The 20,275-nt window shown below is 34.3% G+C and overlaps 1 protein-coding gene across 1 annotated transcript; it reads right to left on the bottom strand.

The window, feature by feature from the left end:
• Positions 1-702: 702 nt before the first annotated feature.
• On the bottom strand, positions 703-5,568 carry LOC143599557 (light-inducible protein CPRF2-like). The gene is made up of 6 exons (XM_077077479.1): positions 5,171-5,568; positions 3,941-4,034; positions 3,357-3,555; positions 1,602-1,677; positions 1,401-1,526; positions 703-1,320 (listed from the first exon to the last, which is right to left on the bottom strand). Exons 1-6 carry the CDS (start codon positions 5,522-5,524, stop codon positions 907-909), a joined length of 1,263 nt encoding a protein of 420 aa, XP_076933594.1. The 5' UTR covers positions 5,525-5,568; the 3' UTR covers positions 703-906.
• Between the last annotated feature and the right edge of the window lie 14,707 nt (positions 5,569-20,275).

Raw genomic sequence — 20,275 nt, 5'->3', positions numbered from 1 at the left:
AGCGTTACACGCATAAATAAAAGAAAATAAAAGGCCTCAACATTTTAGTTAGTTTTAGGCCTCCGAAGACGTTGAGCCGGCCCTGAATCCATGGGTTGTATTGTACAAGTGAGATCATATTATATAAGACCAAGTGAGATCATATGTATAATTCTGATTTGTCTCACTATTCTATCACACGGGCCTATGGAACTACCTTCCGAGTCATGCACGTATATTAATGTTATCTCTTCGTCATGCAAGTTAAGAACAATGTGCATTTGTGGAGAGGAGGAAAAAATTAATCCATTTATTTTAGAGCAAAAAAAAAAACAAATTAAAAATTAAAAAGAAACATTAAACCAGTGTTCCAGTTTAGAGCTTTGTTCGATAATATATTTTTAATCCAAAACAACCAAAAATTTGACATCTTTAAAGATCTTCAGACCGGTAACATTTCTTGTTGCACACATCATGTATTAACTATTCTAGAATTGTCAACTCTACCTTCGATATTTTTGAAATCTACAGTGAATCTTCATTTAACAGCTATTGACAACTTAAATCATTTATAGCTTGCTATTATATAGTCAAACCTCCTGACTTTGTTCATTAAACAAATTTGAATTATATTTACCAATTACCATATTCTTTATTTTTTGGACCGTTTTCCATCATAATAATTAATTAAATGGTCAAGAAGAAGTCCAAAAAGCATAAAAATCCATTGTTCGTTCACATTCCAAGTTTCAATTGAGAACAAGACATCCATCCAATGGCGACAACAGATAGAAGATATTCACAGTTCAAATAACCAGAACACCAACTGATTTTTGACACAATACAAATCCAAAATTAGGATGAACCCACTGCACATAAAAATGATCGTGTTTCGGTTAACACTAGATTCCAATGATATAATACTAGCTAGCGCTCCCCGCCACCTGGGCCGCTCCCGCCAACATCTCCACGGAACCGTTTCTGCAAATGTTCCAGACTAGCCACCCGTTGCATCGAAACAGTTCGACCAATCTTATGTACCCCGACATCCGAAATCACAGGATTTGGGTGTTGAACATGCTCGACTGGCAGCGGGAGGTTGACCACGGGCACTCGTGCAGCGGGTATGTGATGGCTGGTGACGGCAGGTGGCGGCGGTTGGCCCTGGTAGAAGTGTTGCTGCTTCATGTCATCTTGCACGGGCACCACAGTGTCGGTGGATGTATCAGATGGGCTGCAAGAATAAGGCGGCATGGGACCCATTGTTGATATGTCGGATACGGGTTGAATCATCGGGTTAAACCCGGTTATTCTTTTGACACTTTCTTCAGCCATTTTCACCTACATGTATGTTCGGTTAAAGCGGTAAAGAAATTGAAAAGTCAAACACGAAGCATAACCGGGTCAACGAGTCAACTAACCTTTGCTCTCATGGTTTCAACATCCGCTTTCAGCACTCTGTTATCAACTGCTGCTTCATTGTACTTTTGGCTTATGTCGGTGAGACGTTTAAGTAATGAAGAATTTTCAACCCGCAATTGAGAAACCTACGAACAAGGATAGAATATATTAATTATGTATTTTGTCTACCTTAAACGACACAAAATTTTTAAGAAACAGACCTGTGTTTCAAGCTCAGTCAAATGAGCCTGCTTTCTTCGTCTTGAACGTCTAGCGGATTCTCTGTTCGATAGCATTCTAGAAAAAGGAAATAAAACACGTGCATAATATCATTCTGTATACTATAAGAAAATTAACATCAAACATACATATCCAAAATAATTCAAAATTCATAACTACCCATTTTATTTAATGCATTTTTGTAATATAACCATTATACACTTCTCTTTCTCCTTATGCTCACAAATCTTATATCATAAGGCAGTTTCAAGAAAAGGATATAATTGTCACGTATTTGAAAATGAGTTATACTTGATATTATGATTTTTTTTGTTGGGTAGATACTAGATAACTAGATATGATATAATACCAAGTTTTGAAAAGGATGTATGAAATTCATTGTTATCAAATGCGCTAGACGCATAGGCCCGTAGGTGCAAGGCACAAATTACGCGAGGACCTGAGAAAGAAAAAAGCGCGCTTAATGAAAAAATATAAAAAAATATTATGCATTCAGAAACTTGAATAACATAGTTCAAATACCAAAAAAATAAAAATCTGTAACAAAAGTTCAAAACTGCAAATTAACAAACTCCACTAAAAGTTCAAAAAGTAATAAACAGAAAAGACATAATTTAATCTGTTTATAAACATATTATTTAACGTAGAAAAACAGCAGCATGTTCAACCTTAAAAAATGCTTTTGGTTAAAACAGCGGCTTGTTCAACCTTGAAAACCCGTTTTTACATGTTTCTGGTTAATACATCAACCGGTTTACCTTTAAGAGAACCGTTTTGACACTTTTCTTGTTAAAACACTAAACCGTTTCAACCTTTGAAAAACCTGTCTTGACGCGAGAACACAACCCGTTTCAATGTTAAGAAAAAACAGTTTGACATGTGTCTAGTTAAACACATTGATGGTAAACCACAACACATTAAACTAGAAGAATGATGATGAAATATAATATAGTTTTCTACTAAACACGTGAAACCATAAAAGTCAATGATTATATATATAGAGGCATTGGAGTAAATTAAGTAAACCCGACTTATTTTAGGTATATAGATTAGTGATAAATCAAGATAAAAACATCAATAAAAAAGTAAAAAATAACAAAAATAGCCCTTAATTTAAGAACAAACAACAAAAGTGAACCCTTGCGATTCTCATCCACCATATTCTACCCTATAATTTAACTAAAATTCGTACTTTTTAGAATTTCTCTCTTAGTTTTAAAAACCCCACACATTTTATTCCATATTTTTATCTTTATCTTACTCACAAACGCTTATTTTATTATTATACCCGTTTTTTAGACACCGACATAAATTTGATGGAGGATGAATACTAGCTTTCATTTATGAAAAGTTACTGTAGAAACTTCTTATAATTTGGGGTTAGAGTAGTGATATGGTGAGAGGGATGGCGTGTGCTTTTGGAAGAACTTTTTATAATTTAAAGACGGAGGAGGGTTTTATGGATGGGTTGTGAATGCTCTTATCCAATCCCCTATATGTTGTGAGTGATGTTTTTATAATGTAGGTAGTACTTTGGGGTGTTGTGAGTGTAGAAGAGAGAAAAAGTAATGATATTTCTGTATATTTGAAAAGTTAATGTCCGCGTCCTATGCTCTTATCCAATCCCCTATAAAGTTATAAAAATATTATTTAATTGAAAATGAGAGATTTTAGTGTAATTTTGGATTTGGAGATAGGGGATGGAATGAGAATGCTCTTATACCATTGTATTTTACCTTCTAACGCGTTTTGCATCAGTGGGGTCCATATTCTGAGTTGTTTCTGTGTCTCCTTCAAGTTCATCATCATCTGAAAGTTCTCGTGATGAGCCGCTTGTTGCTGATTTCACCGGGATTGCAGCCTTTTTTTGAGCAACAGGCAATGAAGGGATTCCGACGGGCCCACCACCATCCTTACCAGCTCCTTTGGGATCAACTACCCACCCCATACAAACATAATCACAATTAATCATCTTGCAAATCATAAACTCAAACAAAAACCGTAAGAAAATTACACATAAACAAGCGTACATGATGAAAATAAACGAGCACATAAACAAACATTGACTTCTGTAATAAGCCAATGGCAACTATGAAGTGTAGAAAATCAATGCTACCCCCCAAATCTAATTAAAAACCCTATATGATTAGCAACTAAAATCATCCAACTAATAAGAATACCAGTACCAGTTTCGATAATGCCAATACCGATGTTCGGTCGAAATCGGTTCAGCTTGTCCCAGTACTGCCACTCTTATAGCTTACGAGACCATAAAAAAACACACTAAAAAAATTCAACTAAAAAATAACCTACAACAGACCTTTAGAAGGAACCTGGTTTCCCAACTGTGAGGTGTTAGAAGCTTGTGATCCATTGTCAAGTGCAGCAAAATCTTGAGTTTTTACAGAAGATGCCTAAGGTCAAGAGTAAACTATACAAGTTATAAAGTCCCTTGAAACAAAACTGGAAAAGCAAAAAACTTAAAAGGAAAAACACGATATAACTACAAGATAGGTGCACCAAAGTTATGCGCTATCACCAGTGTTGGCCAAATATTTCAATGTTATCAGCATTGTTAACAAACCAGACATCAAATTAACAACAAAAGCAAATATGTGCAAGTACGACATTATTGCTAAACTAGATTTTACAGGGCACTTCATAAATCAATTTTTTCCTCACAAATAGTAACACCTTAAAGTTGCAACACTACTTATATTGCATGAAACATTAACTTCTCTTCCTTTTTAAAGACATGGTTCTATATTGTCACTTATCTGCTGTTTTGCTTACTTGTTAAAGTGATCACTTTACTGGGATCTATTGGACCTCTTTATCAGTGAAAGACATGCAAGTTTTAAGATCTGGATCAGAAACTGCTTTAATCATTAATCAGTGAGTGCACTTTGAAGCGACTATTCTTCTGAACATTGCTTTATACTTATGTTGCAGTTATGTATCATTTATTATGCATATAGTTAACTTCAACGTTTATTTATAGAATCAAATGGTGGGCTATGCAGTTAAGATCATCTTTGCTTATATTCGATAAGAAAACTTTGTTTTATACTGCATTTTAAATAATTTTTTTTATAAAATATAATCATATTAAATACATTGGGCTCAAAACTTTTTCTTGTTCATTATCCACTTATTTAAGCTATGGGACTTTTCATTTAGACTCGATCGAGGAGACGGCCCTGCACAAGCCCATATCACGGTCTTGAAGTGAACAAAACAAGAACATAGTCAACCCTATTAGGCAAACAAATGGCTTTCAAAATTTGTGTGTTTTGTTTGTGTTTAGTACTTGGATTTCATATAGAATTAATCTCTAATAAGTGTTTTAATAATCAATAATCACTAGAGTCTAACCAGAATCCCCTTTTGACAATAATAACAATATATAAAGAAATAATATTTGTATGAGAGAAAAGAGACAATCATCATGATATAAAGACATTCTTGAAGAATAACAATGAAGAAGCAAATAAAAGTAATCTAGCAAATAATCATGATGATAAAAGAGAAGTCATATTAATATATATACCCTGGTCAAGGCAACAGCTGCACAAGCAAGATTAAGACGAGTCTTGAGATAAGCCTGATACTCTTCCGAATCAACGGGAAGATGAACCGGACCGGTAACTCCAGAAGCTGATTGATCTTTTTGTTTTTGTTTTTGATCCTTGATCTCATCCTCGACAACATCAACATCATCGTTTGGTTTAGATGCTGATGCTTCTTGGAGGAAGCATTGGAATTGCCACTCGGACATGCTCCGGTTCATGGTGGTTGACCGGTTCTTGGAGGCCGAGGATGAGGAGGATGAGTCATCGTCGGCTGCCGGCGATGGTGACCAAAAGTGGCCCGCAATGTCGTCCACTGAAAACATCCTATCCATTTTCCTTCTTTTCTCTCTCTCTCTCTCTCTCTCTCTCTGTTTCGACTTTAAGCATACGTTTGAGTAGTTGGACTTAACCCCTTTTATTATGTTGCTAGGCTATTTCAGAAGTGCGCAGCATACATGAACCCGGAACTAAACCCGGAAATGGTTTTCTTATTCCCGGGTTTTTAATATATGAACTCGTACCCGACCCAATCCGTAGGAACCTAGGAAATGCATTTCAGTACCAAAAGCCGTACCCGAATTGGGTTTTTCAAATACCCGATCTATACCCAAAATTACCCGAAAAATACCCCTGAAAAGTGCAACCTATTAAAAAATCTAATTTATACCCGAAAAATTACCTGGAAAAAGACCCGAAACTCCCCCCCCCCCCAAATAGGGTTTTTCAATACCCGGAATAGGGTATTAAAATACCCGGTTCTATACCTAACCCGAACCCGCTACATAGGGTATGGTTTTTAGAGGTAATACCCGGAGCCGAACCTGACCCGGGTAATGCCAATACCCGATTTTCCAATACCCGGTCATACCCGAACCCAGTTTAATACCCGGAATCGGGTATTTGAAAAACCCGATTTGTGCACCTCTAAACTATATTGCCTGTGTGATAAACGGGTTGAAAAATTATTTTAAAAATATTAAAAAGTATAATATAGGGGCCATATCATATACACCCTTATAAATACTGAAAATATCATATATACCCATGCAAAACTAAAAAATACAATATATGCCCTTGCAAAGTTATTAATATATCATATATTTTCAATTCATTAAAAAAAATAATAAAAATTAGCATATTACTCTAGTTTGATTAGATGCGATAAAAGGTTTATAATGTAGACCATTCGATGCGATAATCTTCCAATAGTTTCCACTTTGAAGAAGTGACGAGAGACGATTTGGTTGTCGTTAACGGTGAGAAAAGTCAACTAAAATTAAAATAATAACATATGGTATAAACACATAATGTAATTGGAAGGGGTAGAATGGTCTATTCGTTGAAAAATGAGTATATATGAAAGTTAATTTTTTTTCGAAAATAACGATAAAATGGTTATTTATTAAATAATTATTAACGAATAGGGGTATATATGATACTTTAACTGTTTTATAAGGACATATATGATATTTTAGTTTTGCTTGGGTATATATGATATTTATGTTGTTTGTAAGTGAATATATGAAATTTGTAAGTCCCCGATCCCGGTGCCTCACTTTAACGTCGGATTTACTCATAAACACAGTTCTATAATCAGAGTTAATCAAAACTTTCGCGGAATACATAAAACTTCATTCTTTACAAAACATTACAAACTTGTCATTAAATCATAACATAAAACATCGTGTTAAAACATCATTTCTTTAATCGTTAGATGTCAGCCATTCAAATCATGCCATGTGCCGTCCTCGTGCTAGCTCTTTAGACCTGTTTACCTGCGTGCATACTAAATGTCAGCTACGCTGAGTGAGTTCTAGTTAATCAAGCAACTTACCATACAACCATTACATGCAATTATATACGTGCCCGAAGACACATAGTCCAATGTCTGACCTGTTCACCTTACCGCTTATCCACTTAACTGTCCCCTACGTCTTAGCAACTTGTTTTACGGAAGCACATAGAGGCTTGCCCTCCCACGCATTCACGTTATGCCACTTAATCACGAATGCACGTATAGGCTTACCCTACCGCGCACTCACGTCATGCCACTTTAATAACAAAGGCACGTATAGGCTTACCCTATCACGCACTATCGTCATGCAACTAACACCCTTACTAGACCCTTACCACTTCTATCACACTCTACCTCTACTTGTCTACAGCACACTTTCTATCATTACATCATTTACATATTAATCAAGTTACATAATAACATTTACACACACTAATAACCAATTATTAATCAATCCCATTGGCAGTACGTGCAATATCCGAAGATCGTTCACGCACCGACAAACACTCATTCATAACATAATATTTACTATCACATCAATCATTATAGCATACACTTACCACTTATGGTAAGTGTATTCACACTTCACATCAAGTATGCACACAGCCCCGAAAACATAACAAGGAAATTGAGCTAGAAACTCACCTGAATCCTGTTACGTTCACCGTTAATGGTTGTCCCCTTCTTTAGCTGTGCACGACTAACTGTATAACAATTACACGTATCAATTAACTATTACTAATCATATCGTATATCTAGCTTAATTATAACCTTCAATGAACGGGGGTCCGGGGGCAATGCCCCTGGCAGCAGGGTTTTAGGGGCGGCAGCCCCTAGCAGGGTCCAAGGGGCAGAGCCCCTGGCTGGGGTCGAGCTATAATGACCCCTTGTCTTCTATAACGAATTAACACATGTTCCATTAGGATTTTAATTTATTAGCTGGGGTCGAGCTGTAACGACCCCTTGTCTGCTATAACGAATTAACACATATTCCATTAGGATTTTAATTTATTATTTAATTCGTCCACTTGTCTGCTATAACGAATTAAGCCTAATTCGTTATCTGAACATAGCCTGATTCATGGCCTAATTCGTTATCAGAACATAGCCTGATTCATGGCCTAATTCGTTATCAGAACATGTCCTGATTCGTTATCCTACATGATCTGGTTCGTTATCCTAGTTCGTCAGCCTAATTCGTTATCTTGACTTGATTCGTTATCTTGGCATAACGAATTGGGTGAGTAACAAATCACCTTATTCGTTATCTTGACGTAACGAACTGAGTGAGCTAATTTGTTACCTTGACATAACGAACTGGGCGAGTAACGAATTACTTGATTCGTCATCTTAATCCGTTCATCATAACGAATTAGCATATGTTCTTATCTGTCACACCCCCATCTTAGGCCTAGGAGTGCGACCAACAGTTGGTACCATAATTGTAAGTAAATCAGAGTTACGTTTGTAAGCGGAAGTCTTATAAAATTATAAGAATCAAAATATAACATTTACATATATTCAAAAGACGGGATTATAAAATACTCGTTTAAGTTGTTACAAAACATTACTTGTTATATTTACAAACCACCTATTTTAATATGTTAAGTTTTTACAAAATAAATCCGAGCCATCGGATATTAAATGCACTTCGTCATTCCAAGTGCTAACTTTGTTCACCTGCAAAATGTAAATAAAATACGTCAGCAACGAATGCTGGTGAACACGCTGACGCAAAAATATTTACTTCTACTTTATTACCCCTCGAGACTACGCCTGCCTCGGCCCAACGTGGTTTAGGAATAACAAAGTTAAAACAACACATTATAAATTCAAGTATCTACTCTAGGTCACCTCAGCAAACATCGCAGCGTTCGACTTAGTTAAGTACCCGTAAATATACACAACGGTCGTACTCCCTGCAGAAGAGCATCCTACGACCAAGGGCGGTACGGTGTGCCCACCACGTATATACGTATTCATTATTTAATAATTTCACAACAAAGAATATACATATATACTTACACACATATATACGTATTCATAATTCATTCTTTTATTATTTTCTTTGTTATGTTTATATTTCTTTGATCGAGGTATCGAGTATAACCTCGACTTAAGGCTTAAGCCTTTTAATATTATATTATATTATATTAATCTATCATTACGCCTAACCTTGCGTTTCGAAAACCCTAGGAACTCGAGCAGCACTCCAACGCCGTTTGGTTATTTTCGTTGTCTTGATCAACGTATCTCCTCGTCGCCAAATGATATCACCAATTCTTCAATACTCAATGGCACTCTTTTTAAGACTCATCGCCATGAACACACCTTATTGGTTGTATGTGGGTGGAGGGTGGCACGAACTTCTAGGAAACGTTGGTACACAAACGAGATATCGGGGCACGCTTATCGAGGTGGATCGTTAATATAATTGTCGGGATCTAGTGAGAAGTTAGAGAGAGACTTGAGAGCTGATGTTTGGGATGTGAGAATGAGCTGCCCTTGGCTGCTATTTATAGACGAAAATTTGGATCCCATCGCGGTACGCGATGGGTCCTTGGCCTTACCTATCGCGTATCGCGATATAGGCCCAGTGAGTCACCACGTAGACCTGCCACGTGGTGACACGTGGCAGCAAGTGATGCCACCGTGTGCCACGTGGCACACGTGTCACGCTGTGTCAGAAGCCCCATCGCGGTACGCGATAGGCTTATCCTTTTGTCCATCGCGTATCGCGATAGGACAAGAAATCAAAATTTCCATTTTAAACCCTAAGGTTTGGAATTTGGCTATTCCAGTCCCTTAACTTTGGAAAGTTGTCATTTTGAACTCGAAATTTTCACGATGTTACATTATCCAAACTTTGACTTAGGGGGGGGGGGGGTTCAAAGTCAAAATTGATAAGAACAGGCGCAGTCAACCCTCACAGATATGCAATTAAACCTTTATTACGTGATAAAATAACACGAGTTTGGTATCATTAGATTCGTCTATACAGGGCCTACAAACCCCAATCATCAAACTTTCCAAATATCACGTTTTAAATGGTGCGATTTAAACATATATACTTACGGCTCATTTACCCTCGATTAACCCATCAATTGTTAACCAATTTCAATAAGATTTGTTGCATTGGATTCGTTTTAATCATTTACATACATATCTTAGAGTTCCCAAATGAATCTAAACCTAAATGAACAAGTTTCTGTTTTAAACGTACCTTAAACGAGTCGGTTTACGAACACGAGCTTGTCTTGATGTTATTTTGGTTCGTCACAACGTTCTAGCACCAACAAGCTCGGGTTTTCACCTTCGGATCTTGGCTCGGGTTATAGGATAATGTTTGTGTGTGTTTTTCAAGGCGTAGGCTATGGTGTAGAGATGGATAAAATGGAAAGGATTAGGGTTTAAGGGGTATTTATACTCCCTTAAGCCCATGAACCTAAGGCTAGGGGTGAGCAAAAAACGATTCGGGACCGTCAGAACCGAGAAACCGGAACCGAACCGGTGCCTCAGAACCGCTAATGTGTGTACCGGTTCGATTCTCGGTTATCAGAATTTGCATTAAACGGTTCCCGGTTCGGTTCCGGGTAAAACCGACGGTTCTAGACTTGGAACCGAAGAACCGGAATATTCAAAACGTTTTAAATAAATTTACTGGTCCCCATTTTTTATAGAGTAACTTATAACCGACATTCATTCAATCATTTTTTAATTTAAATCTTCTTGTTCAAGAACTAGCAATCATGATCAATTTTGATTTAAAATATCAAGATAATTTAATATGAAATAATATGATCTTCCATTAATTTTTCATATTTGCTAAAATAGTGTTTTGATAAACTTTTTGTTTTACACTCTTAATTTTATTGAATAAAACCAAAATGGACCATGTTATGTCTCTTTTATCTTTTTATTTTAGAAGTAATGTTAATTTAACTTGAAAATAAATAATATTTTATATAATCATGAAAGATGAATCTCTTATTTTTTACCCGATATATTATCTTCTAGAAAAGTGATATGGATATATTAATAGATTGTTTTTGGCAACAAATAATTATGCAAAACCGGTTATATGCAGTGTAACTTTTGCAATATTGTTTAGTATGAAAATAATCAGCTATAACTTTTTCATATTACAAACTTATAGATTAAAATTTTTATATTCAAAACAGAACACTCAAAATGACACATTTACTTTATTTTAAGCTCATATAAAAAAAACTAACTTTCTTCAACTGTAAAACGAAATTAAAAATAAACCATGTAAGTTCTAAAAACACTATTTTATAGTCTTTATATTAGAAAGCGTTTCTTAAAAACAAACCCGATTTTTTAAGTCTCATATTTAAAATATGTTATTAATTTTTTTAATAAAAATGATTTTCATTTCAACATCAAAAAGGGATTTTCTTAAAAAAGCGATTTTCTTTGCTAAGCAAAAATATTTAACAAATTTAAACATTTTGTAAATCTAACGAAGAATTCTTTAAATACACAAAAAAAACCTATTAAATATCTTTTAAATGGGAAATACGGTTTTATGATAGAGAAAGCAAAGTTTTTTTTTCGAACGGTGACTTTCGCAGTTAAGATATATCACACTCCTTGATTCAATAGGAGGAGGAGCCCCGCCACCCCCAGACTTTGTTGATATAATCGGGATCCACACTGGCATCCGAGTTTGGCTTGACCGTTCCCGGTAAAACCCAGTTGGCTCACCCCGCCCGAAGACACAACAGGTATTTTTGCTCTGGGAAAACCCGATAGAAATCAGGACTCCAACCCGGGACATCCGGGTCATCCATCATGTTCCTGACCATTGGGGCAAGCCCCGCTGATTTAATAGAGAAAACAAAGTTAACTGAAACTTTTAATTATGATATTTTTAATAGAAAAACTTTCTAAAGTACATTAACATGAATACTAATTTTTTATTAGAAAAACTATTGAAAACACATCTTTTTTAATAAGATTTGTTGGTTTTGAAAAAGAACAGTTATATACGTAGTACTAAATGAGTTTTAAAAAGGCCAAAATGTTTTTTTAGATTTTTATTTAACCTTTTCTAAATAACATATTTTAATAATAAAAGTTACTATTTTATCCGATGAAAATAGGAGTGAGAAACAAAAAGTTTGTCAATCACTATTTTGATAATTATTTTCTCATGAACATCTATTTGGTAAATATTTTTTCCACCAACACTACTTTGGAAAAAGGGAAAATTCTCAAAATAAGCGTTTATGAATACGTTTTTTCAGGTTTTAGGTGTCATTTCAAACAAATTCTCAAAATATGTATTGTAAATTAGTCGTGACGAATAGTTTATGATTACCCACGAGTAGTTTGTGTAACCAATTAAAACTTGCCATGTGTCTATAAATTAATCGTAACGACTAGTTTCACTAATCATCTACTCGTAAAGATTAAATAAGTTTAAAGCCTCGTAATCAACGCCCACGAGTAAATAAGAAATCATTTAGTCGCAGCGAGTAGATTTTATAACTTTACGAGTCACGAGTAGTTTATCAAACTAACCGCGACGATGCGTTTGATTACCAAATGAACCGAACCGGTTAGTTTACCTGGTAAACATTACGGATATGAGTAGTTTATATGTAGTTAACTCGTCTTGACTAGTTTACATTCCCCATACGAGTATTTTATTAGTAATTAACTCGTTCTGATAAGTTTACCTGATTTACATTAACCATACGAGTAGTTTATAGGTAGTTAACACGTCGTGTCTCGTTTACCTTATTTACTTTCCAATACGAGTAGTTAATTAGTAACTAACTCGTCTTGGCTAGTTTAACGTAACAATCTAGTCGTTTCATTACTTTATAGTCTAAACTAGTCGTTACAATGTTGTTTTGAAGTTGTTGGGTTTATATAAACGTCATGTTCTTGTTGTTTTGAACCCACACATCAATGGAGGAGGAAATTGATAATACTATAGTTTGTTATGGCGTAAAGTGGGAAGAAACAAAAGGAGCTACTGAGTATGTTCCGTTTGATTGTGGGCGGCAAGGTGTATCTCTATCTTTGAGGTTCGGTTACTGTGAATTTATAGATTTTGTTACTAGTCGTTTTAAAATAGGTCATGTTAAACGATTATCTTATAAGTTCTGTAATTACTCATATCTGGTGGATATACACGACAACTATGGCATCACGCTTTTTCTAAAACGTGCTAAAGGAAGACCAAATGAAGTCGTTTATATCTATGTTGTTGAGGATGACAATGGAGACATTGCAAAACAAAGTTTGATGTCGAATGAGATACAAACGGAAATGAAACGGGGAAATTGGTGGGGTTTGTTCCGGACTTGAATATACCTTTGTCATCAAATGAATATGAATAATTAAGGTAAACTTATCAATTAGAGTTAATTACTAGCCATGACGAGTTAGTTAGTAATTAACTACTCGTATTGGAATGTAAATAAGGTAAACAAGACAGGGCGAGTTAACTACCTATAAACTACTTGTATGGGTAATGTAAATCATGTAAACTTATCGGAACGAGTTAATTACTAATAAACTACTCGTATGAGGAATGTAAACAAAGTAAATTAGTCAAGGCGAGTTAACTACATATAAACTACCCGTATGCGTAATGTTTACCAGGTAAACTAACCGATTTGGTACATTTGGTAATCAAACGCATCGTCGCGGTTAGTTTGATAAACTACTCGTGACTCGTAAAGTTATAGAATCTACTCGTCGCGACTAAATGATTTCATATTTACTCGTGGGTGTTGACTACGAGGGTTTAAACTTATTTAATCTTTACGAGTAGATGATTAGTGAAACTGGTCGTTACGGTTAGTTTATAGACACGTGACAAGTTTTAATTGGTTACACTTACTCGTGGGTAATCATAAACTATTCGTCACGACTAGTTTATAATACCTATTTTGGAAATTTGTTGAAAATGACACATAAAACCTGAAAAACGTATTCATAAACGTTTATTTTGAGAATTTTCCCTTGGAAAAAAACTCTTAAATTTTATGTCGATTTGTTTTCTAGCTTTTCCTGGAAACTTTTTTAAGGCTATTTATCTGTTATATTTTCCATTTGTTGCTTGTATATTAAGTTAGTAGGATACTGACCCATGTTACATGCAGGTTAAAAATATTTCAAACGTTAATATATGTAGACATCTTAAGAATTTTTTTATCTTTTTCTCTGCAAAATCACAAAATGTGGGAAAAATATGTATAAATAGTGGAATAATTGAGAATTTATTATACAAATCACTGAATTGCTAAAATAATAGTCATACTAAAAAATTGAACACGAAAACAGTTATAAATAATTAATTGTGGTCAAAATCGGTTTTTAAATCATATGAAAGAAAATGGTTAAGTATGATTATAGAAAACATTAATAGCGAGGTTATGATTCTTAAAAACATTAATTAGTGAATTATGTGGTAATTCTATAGACGTAGACCGGATGACTTGAAGGTCTATATAGACATGCTAGTTGTAACAACTCCAATTTTAGGGCCTGAATTTTTTTTTAAGACTTAAGGTGTCAGACTCAAATTCTAAGTTGCTTGTTAGCTTGGAGCAAATTGTAGGACACGCGATACAACACCAATACTCGACCATACTCTAACCAACCGGCTCCAGTAAGCTCGACCCATGCATTTTATATATCACAGCTGGGTTCTTCCCAATAACCAAATCACCTATACACAATATCCATAATTTAATCATTGCCATTAAGGCTATTTTTTTTAAGACTTAAGGTGTCAGACTCAAATTCTAAGTTGCTTGTTAGGTTGGAGCAAATTGTAGGACACACGATACAACACTAATACCCGACCATACTCTAACCAACCGGCTCTAGTAAGCTCGACCCATACACTTTATATATCACAGCTGGGTTCTTCCCAATAACCAAATCATTTATACACAATATCCATAATTTAATCATTGCTATTAAGGCTAATATACAATTTAATCGTCAAATTATAAAATCCATAACTACATAAACGAACTCATATTTAAAAAGAACACCAAATATTATAACAATTAATTAATATTTAGCAGATAGCATTTTATGGGAAATATTATAAGTAATTAAAATCTTATGACATGTAAAATAGTACAAATTTCCACCTAATAAATAAGATAACGTAGTTTGTATCCTACATTCTCGAAAGTCCAACCCCTTCGAACTTCACCAGCTTTTACACTTATTTAGTTGTGTCCTTTTTATTTTAATATATTATTTTACTCTCAAAATCTTAACAAATCTTATCAAATCCTTGCAAATCTTTAGGCCCTCGGAATATCTCCAGGAAATCACGTAACCTCCCCCTTCACCCTCTCTTGATCAACTTCTTCCTTCCCACGCCAACTCTCTCTATTCGACCTATCATCCCCTCCAATCAACATTAATTTGATTTCTCTATAAATCAAGATGTCCAACATGGCCAACAACTTTAAACCAATATGATTACAGTAAACAAACCCTTTGAACCTTTCTCCAATCAACTTTTGGCATTAAACATGACCAAACCTTTGAAAACCGTTGGAATCCGACTCTTTATAAAACTAGACAATATATACAAAAATCATACAAAATTTATGAGAAAACATTAAAAACACTATTTTACAGAACTCTTAACCAAAATAATGAACTTAGCAAAAAGAGTCACCTTGGTTCAACTTACGAGCCGACCATACGGTTAAACAGAACTAAAACGTATTAAAACTCGAAACCGACCCGAGACCCTAAAAATATGAACATTATGCTTCTCTAGGTTACTTAGCCATATAAAAATGATTCATGATAGAAAAAGTGGAAAAACCAATAATTAACCTTACGATGAGGTTTAAACCAACATTTAGCGGTTAACCGATGAAACACATAAATTTTTAAGTTCCATATTAGATATATATATTCTTCCTACAGAGATGTTCAAAATAACCACAAAGTATTTTTTTTCATAGGTTTAAAATAAATATTTTAACAATAGATATGTATTTAAGCAATCAAAACATGACTTCTACCGCTACTGCAACCGCAATACCTAATATATTATATATTTCATATAAACTTTTATAAAATACTTTGACGTATAAGTATAACTACCTTGAATAATCAGGGAATAGAGTTCTAAAAGACCTTAAAACAAATATTTAATTGCTAAAATATCATAGTTCAAGAACTAAAACTGCCGATAACGTGACCTATAAATTTAGGACTGATCTTGTTAAAAACAAAGCTTACATAACACACGTCTTAAACCAAAGATAATACACGAACACATGTTATAACATCTTGAACATTCCCAATTTTAGAAACCAAAACTTGGTAAAGCATTATTTATTTAACTTGTTGTTTATCTTATCATGCGACTAATACCAAATAGTATTATAACCTAAGTCTAAAACACACAACACTATAACTTTCTTATTAAGAAAACTTTGTTACTAATCGTGTCACGATATGCAACCATAACGTCAAATAACACAAGAAAACGCAAAACCCTAACCTACTTAGGTCACGAGCACATATGATATGGAACATATTACTTTTAGTGACATGTTGTATGAATTTAGGAATGTCTATAATTTGGAGCTGTTTTGACATAGCATACAAGATTTCATTATTAATTTTGTCTTCACGTATAGACCCAGGTGAGTTCATGCACTACCATTTTTCTTAAATTTTGGGTGGATACATGCTTTCTATATGTTTTTAAACTTATTGGTGTATTATTAATCAAGACCATTTTAGCTGCCAAAAACAATCCTCGACTTTGTAGCACAATCATTAACTCCGAAAGGAGCCACGGGATATATGGGTAGTACTATCTGGGAGACCCCCGCACACAGTGGGCCTACATCATGGGACGACCACCCGCTGAATGATAAAATGTATATCTTGTGACATATATCCGCGCCATTTGTAACTTATGTTGGGCAGACATAAGTGTAATTTGACCCATAACAATAAGGGGTATGGGTAAGGGGTATTTATTTTAGATGTTCACGTGTCGTGGACACATGTTTGATTGTGAACTTGCTTAATGTGCACCATACTATTTAGATCATTTCTATATATATGTTTTTATAAATTAAACTCATGAACTCACCAACTTTTTAGTTGACCCAAGTTATTTTAAGCATGTGTTCAGGTACTTTTATTCGGATATGGAGATTTAGAGTCTTAGACAAGAATTCTCTTGGAGATAGAAGATCCTTTAGAAGAATTATGTCGAATCGTATAGCTTAACCCGAAGAAGCCATACATTTTCACTTAATTAGATAGTAGTTGAATTTCTAGCTTTGTAGTTGTTGATTGTAACTTTGACCCAGTGTCTTAATATAAATTTGTTACCTTATTTCCGCTGTGTTTTGGTTGGTATTCAGTTGTCACGTCCAACCTGTGACATTCGTCAATTTCGGGTCTCGATTCGTATTCGTTTTGTAAACTTTATTGATGTTAACCGACCCGTTTTGTAAGCCGAAACCTTTGATATAATAAAAATGATGGATTTTATGTTACAATATTGTTTTACACTTGTTGGGTCTTGAAAACATTCATTTCAGTCTTTAAAACGCTTAAAAATCATTTAAAACGAACTGTAGGGACCAAAACTGCCATTTTTGAAAAATGAAAATATCAGATTTTGCACCCATAGCGTAGCGCGACCAGACAGCAAGTACTTGGGAGCGTAGCGCGACCAGACTGCAGGTCAGCAACTCGTTTTTTGTTCATTTTTATGCATACATGTGACCAAAACACCCCATTTTCATGCAAGGCCCTTTATGCTTGACCATTTCAACTTACCCTATATATACACCACCCTTTCCATCCATTAATCTCTGCTACAACTCTAAATTCTCTCTCAAATTCAAAGATTTTAAGGTTATTTTCATTGTGTTCTTGAAGGTTTGACCTCTAAAAGTCAAACTGAGTTTTCTCTTTAATTCTAACTTGTTCATCTAACATTACTAACTCTTGAATATGGTGGTACAACATATATATAATACACCCCCTTGTTTCCTTTATTAGTTACTTCACCGACTCCGGTTGGTTAAGTTTCGAATGTCATAAGGCAAGGCTTTATGGAGGACTTCGTGTTCTTGATATACACACACACACATAACTTATTATACATATCATTTATGCCTAACTTCTGCTCATTTCAGTTTGTTAGTCACATTTACAAGTCTTGGGTATGTGGAATCCGTCTATGAACTCATTGTGAGATGGAAACCGAACCAAACCAAACTTTTGTTAAAAAGACTTGTTGTTGACCTTTTTAGTTGTAGAACTTAAATATTTCATTTGTATATTTTTATACAAGATCTATGATATATGGGTATGTAGAATCCATCTATGAACTTGTTGTGAGATGGAAACCGAACCAATCCGAGTTTTACTCTCTTAAGACACACAAGTGTGTTTTTAGCTATCAAGACTTGTATATTTCATTAAAAATAGTTTACAAACTGATTTTAATTATTATCTTAAGTACTTGGAATTGTTGGATCCAACTTGATCTCATAACATAGTTTGGACCGACAAAACCGAACACCCGCTTAACGTGCGTTGTTAGTTCTAAACAATAGATCTACGTACTTGGTTAAGTGTTATTATATTTTAATGAGTTATCTCATGACAATTAATATTTTGGAAAGTTGACTTTGGGTTTGACCATTTGTCAAGACCCGAACCGACAACCCGAACACTTGTTAAAAACTCGTTTTAGTATCTTTGTCCCAAAGGAACTTGCATTTTAGCATTTTTCCCACCTTATTACTTAACATTGGTTAAGTAAATATTAAGGTTAGATACTTTAACCCGGTTTTGAGCAAACTCACATTTTAAAGGGTTATTATTATAAATTCTTAAATAGTTACATGTTAAACCTTGAACTTTAAATTGTTTATTTTTTGCAACAATTATTTTATTTAAATATCTTCAAGGCAACCCTTCTAAATCCAAGACTTCTTTTATTTTAGGCTTTATACGTTAACTCGTCTTTCCGGCAAATCTTCAAATAATCAATCTTTCAAGTTTATTACTTGAACGTGAGTAACTTCATACCCCGTTTTCTATCTTTTGTTTTGGGGGTGACATTTCATCTTATCTAAACTAAATGTTTTATACTTGGTTCTTAAACCACAAACGTTGTTGTATACTTTACTTAAATACTTGCTCGATTTGGTGTTCTATGCTTATATGTCTATGTGTTTATCGCTTTCGGTTGGTTGAATCTATAAATCCTAGACTACTAGGCATCCCCTTGTAGCAAGGTGTCGTTAACGTAATGCAATTAACGATAATCTATTAAATCCTAGACTCTTTGGCATCCCCTTATGGCTAGGTGGCGCTAACGTAATTCTATTAGCGATTGTCAATTTTTTCAAGTTGTTGCTTTTATTTATTGTTTCGTATACTAGTTTGTGGATCTTTCTTATTATATACTATTGTTACTCAAACTTATGAATTGATCACCAACCTTTGTGTTGACAAACTTTATTTTATGAAATGTTACAGGTTTGTATATTGGTTGATTTGATGCTTGTGGAGAAAACGAATGTCAAGACCTTTAAGTTATTAGAAAAAACGAACAATATTTGATTTGCTATGTTTTGTTATAGTTTGTTGTATTTGGCTTATGAATATTTGGTTATGTGACATTTTCGATGTTGTGAAATGAAATGAGTTTGTTAAATATTGTTGCTATAAATAGTGTCATGCGCTTATGAGCAATCGTTGCACCCCGGCATGTTCGCCGCCTTTGGTCGGGGTGTGAAACAACCCCCTAGTCGGGGTGTGACACTAGTTGAAGACCATGTGGGATATCTTATATTGTTTTAATAGTATAGTAAAATGTGATTATTTATAATTCAATGATTTTTCAAAGCAATAATTTTATGTCCATGTCTCATCAAAACTGTCTTTTGGTTTTAAATAATGAACGTTAGTCTCGCATTTTATTTTTATTGGCTTAATAGATAAAATAGTATAATTAGAAAAATGTTTAAAGATCGCATCAACATAAATATATTAAAAAATGTTTAAAGATCGCATTAACTTAAAATTATATTTAAACATATGGGAGCTCTTACTATTGTGATGTGGTGGTAAAGGTGTTACTCTTGTGATGTGGTGGTAAAGGTGTTGATATTAAAGGTGGATGTTTAAAAAATGTTAGATTTTAAAAAAATAAAAAATAAAAAAAATAAACATTTGGGATCATAGTGACTCTTGTATGTTATTCAAGGGTGTCTCAATTATA

The sequence above is a fragment of the Bidens hawaiensis genome, unplaced genomic scaffold, assembly GCF_021521415.1.
Source record: "Bidens hawaiensis isolate Kalapana, Puna unplaced genomic scaffold, B.hawaiensis_p1.1 tig00001920_1, whole genome shotgun sequence".
In the NCBI taxonomy this organism is placed as follows: domain Eukaryota; kingdom Viridiplantae; phylum Streptophyta; class Magnoliopsida; order Asterales; family Asteraceae; genus Bidens; species Bidens hawaiensis.
Note: the sequence above shows the minus strand (reverse complement) of the source record. Positions and strands in the feature narration are given on the sequence as shown.

Bases quoted from the DNA above. Each gene is read 5' to 3' on its own strand.
- LOC143599557 (XM_077077479.1), bottom strand. From the start codon at position 5,524: ATGGATAGGATGTTTTCAGTGGACGACATTGCGGGCCACTTTTGGTCA. The intron at 4,035-5,170 runs GTATATATATTA...TCTTGACCTTAG, and splicing joins CAGCTGTTGCCTTGACCAGG to GCATCTTCTGTAAAAACTCA. The intron at 1,321-1,400 runs GTTAGTTGACTC...ACATACATGTAG, and splicing joins TTGAAACCATGAGAGCAAAG to GTGAAAATGGCTGAAGAAAG.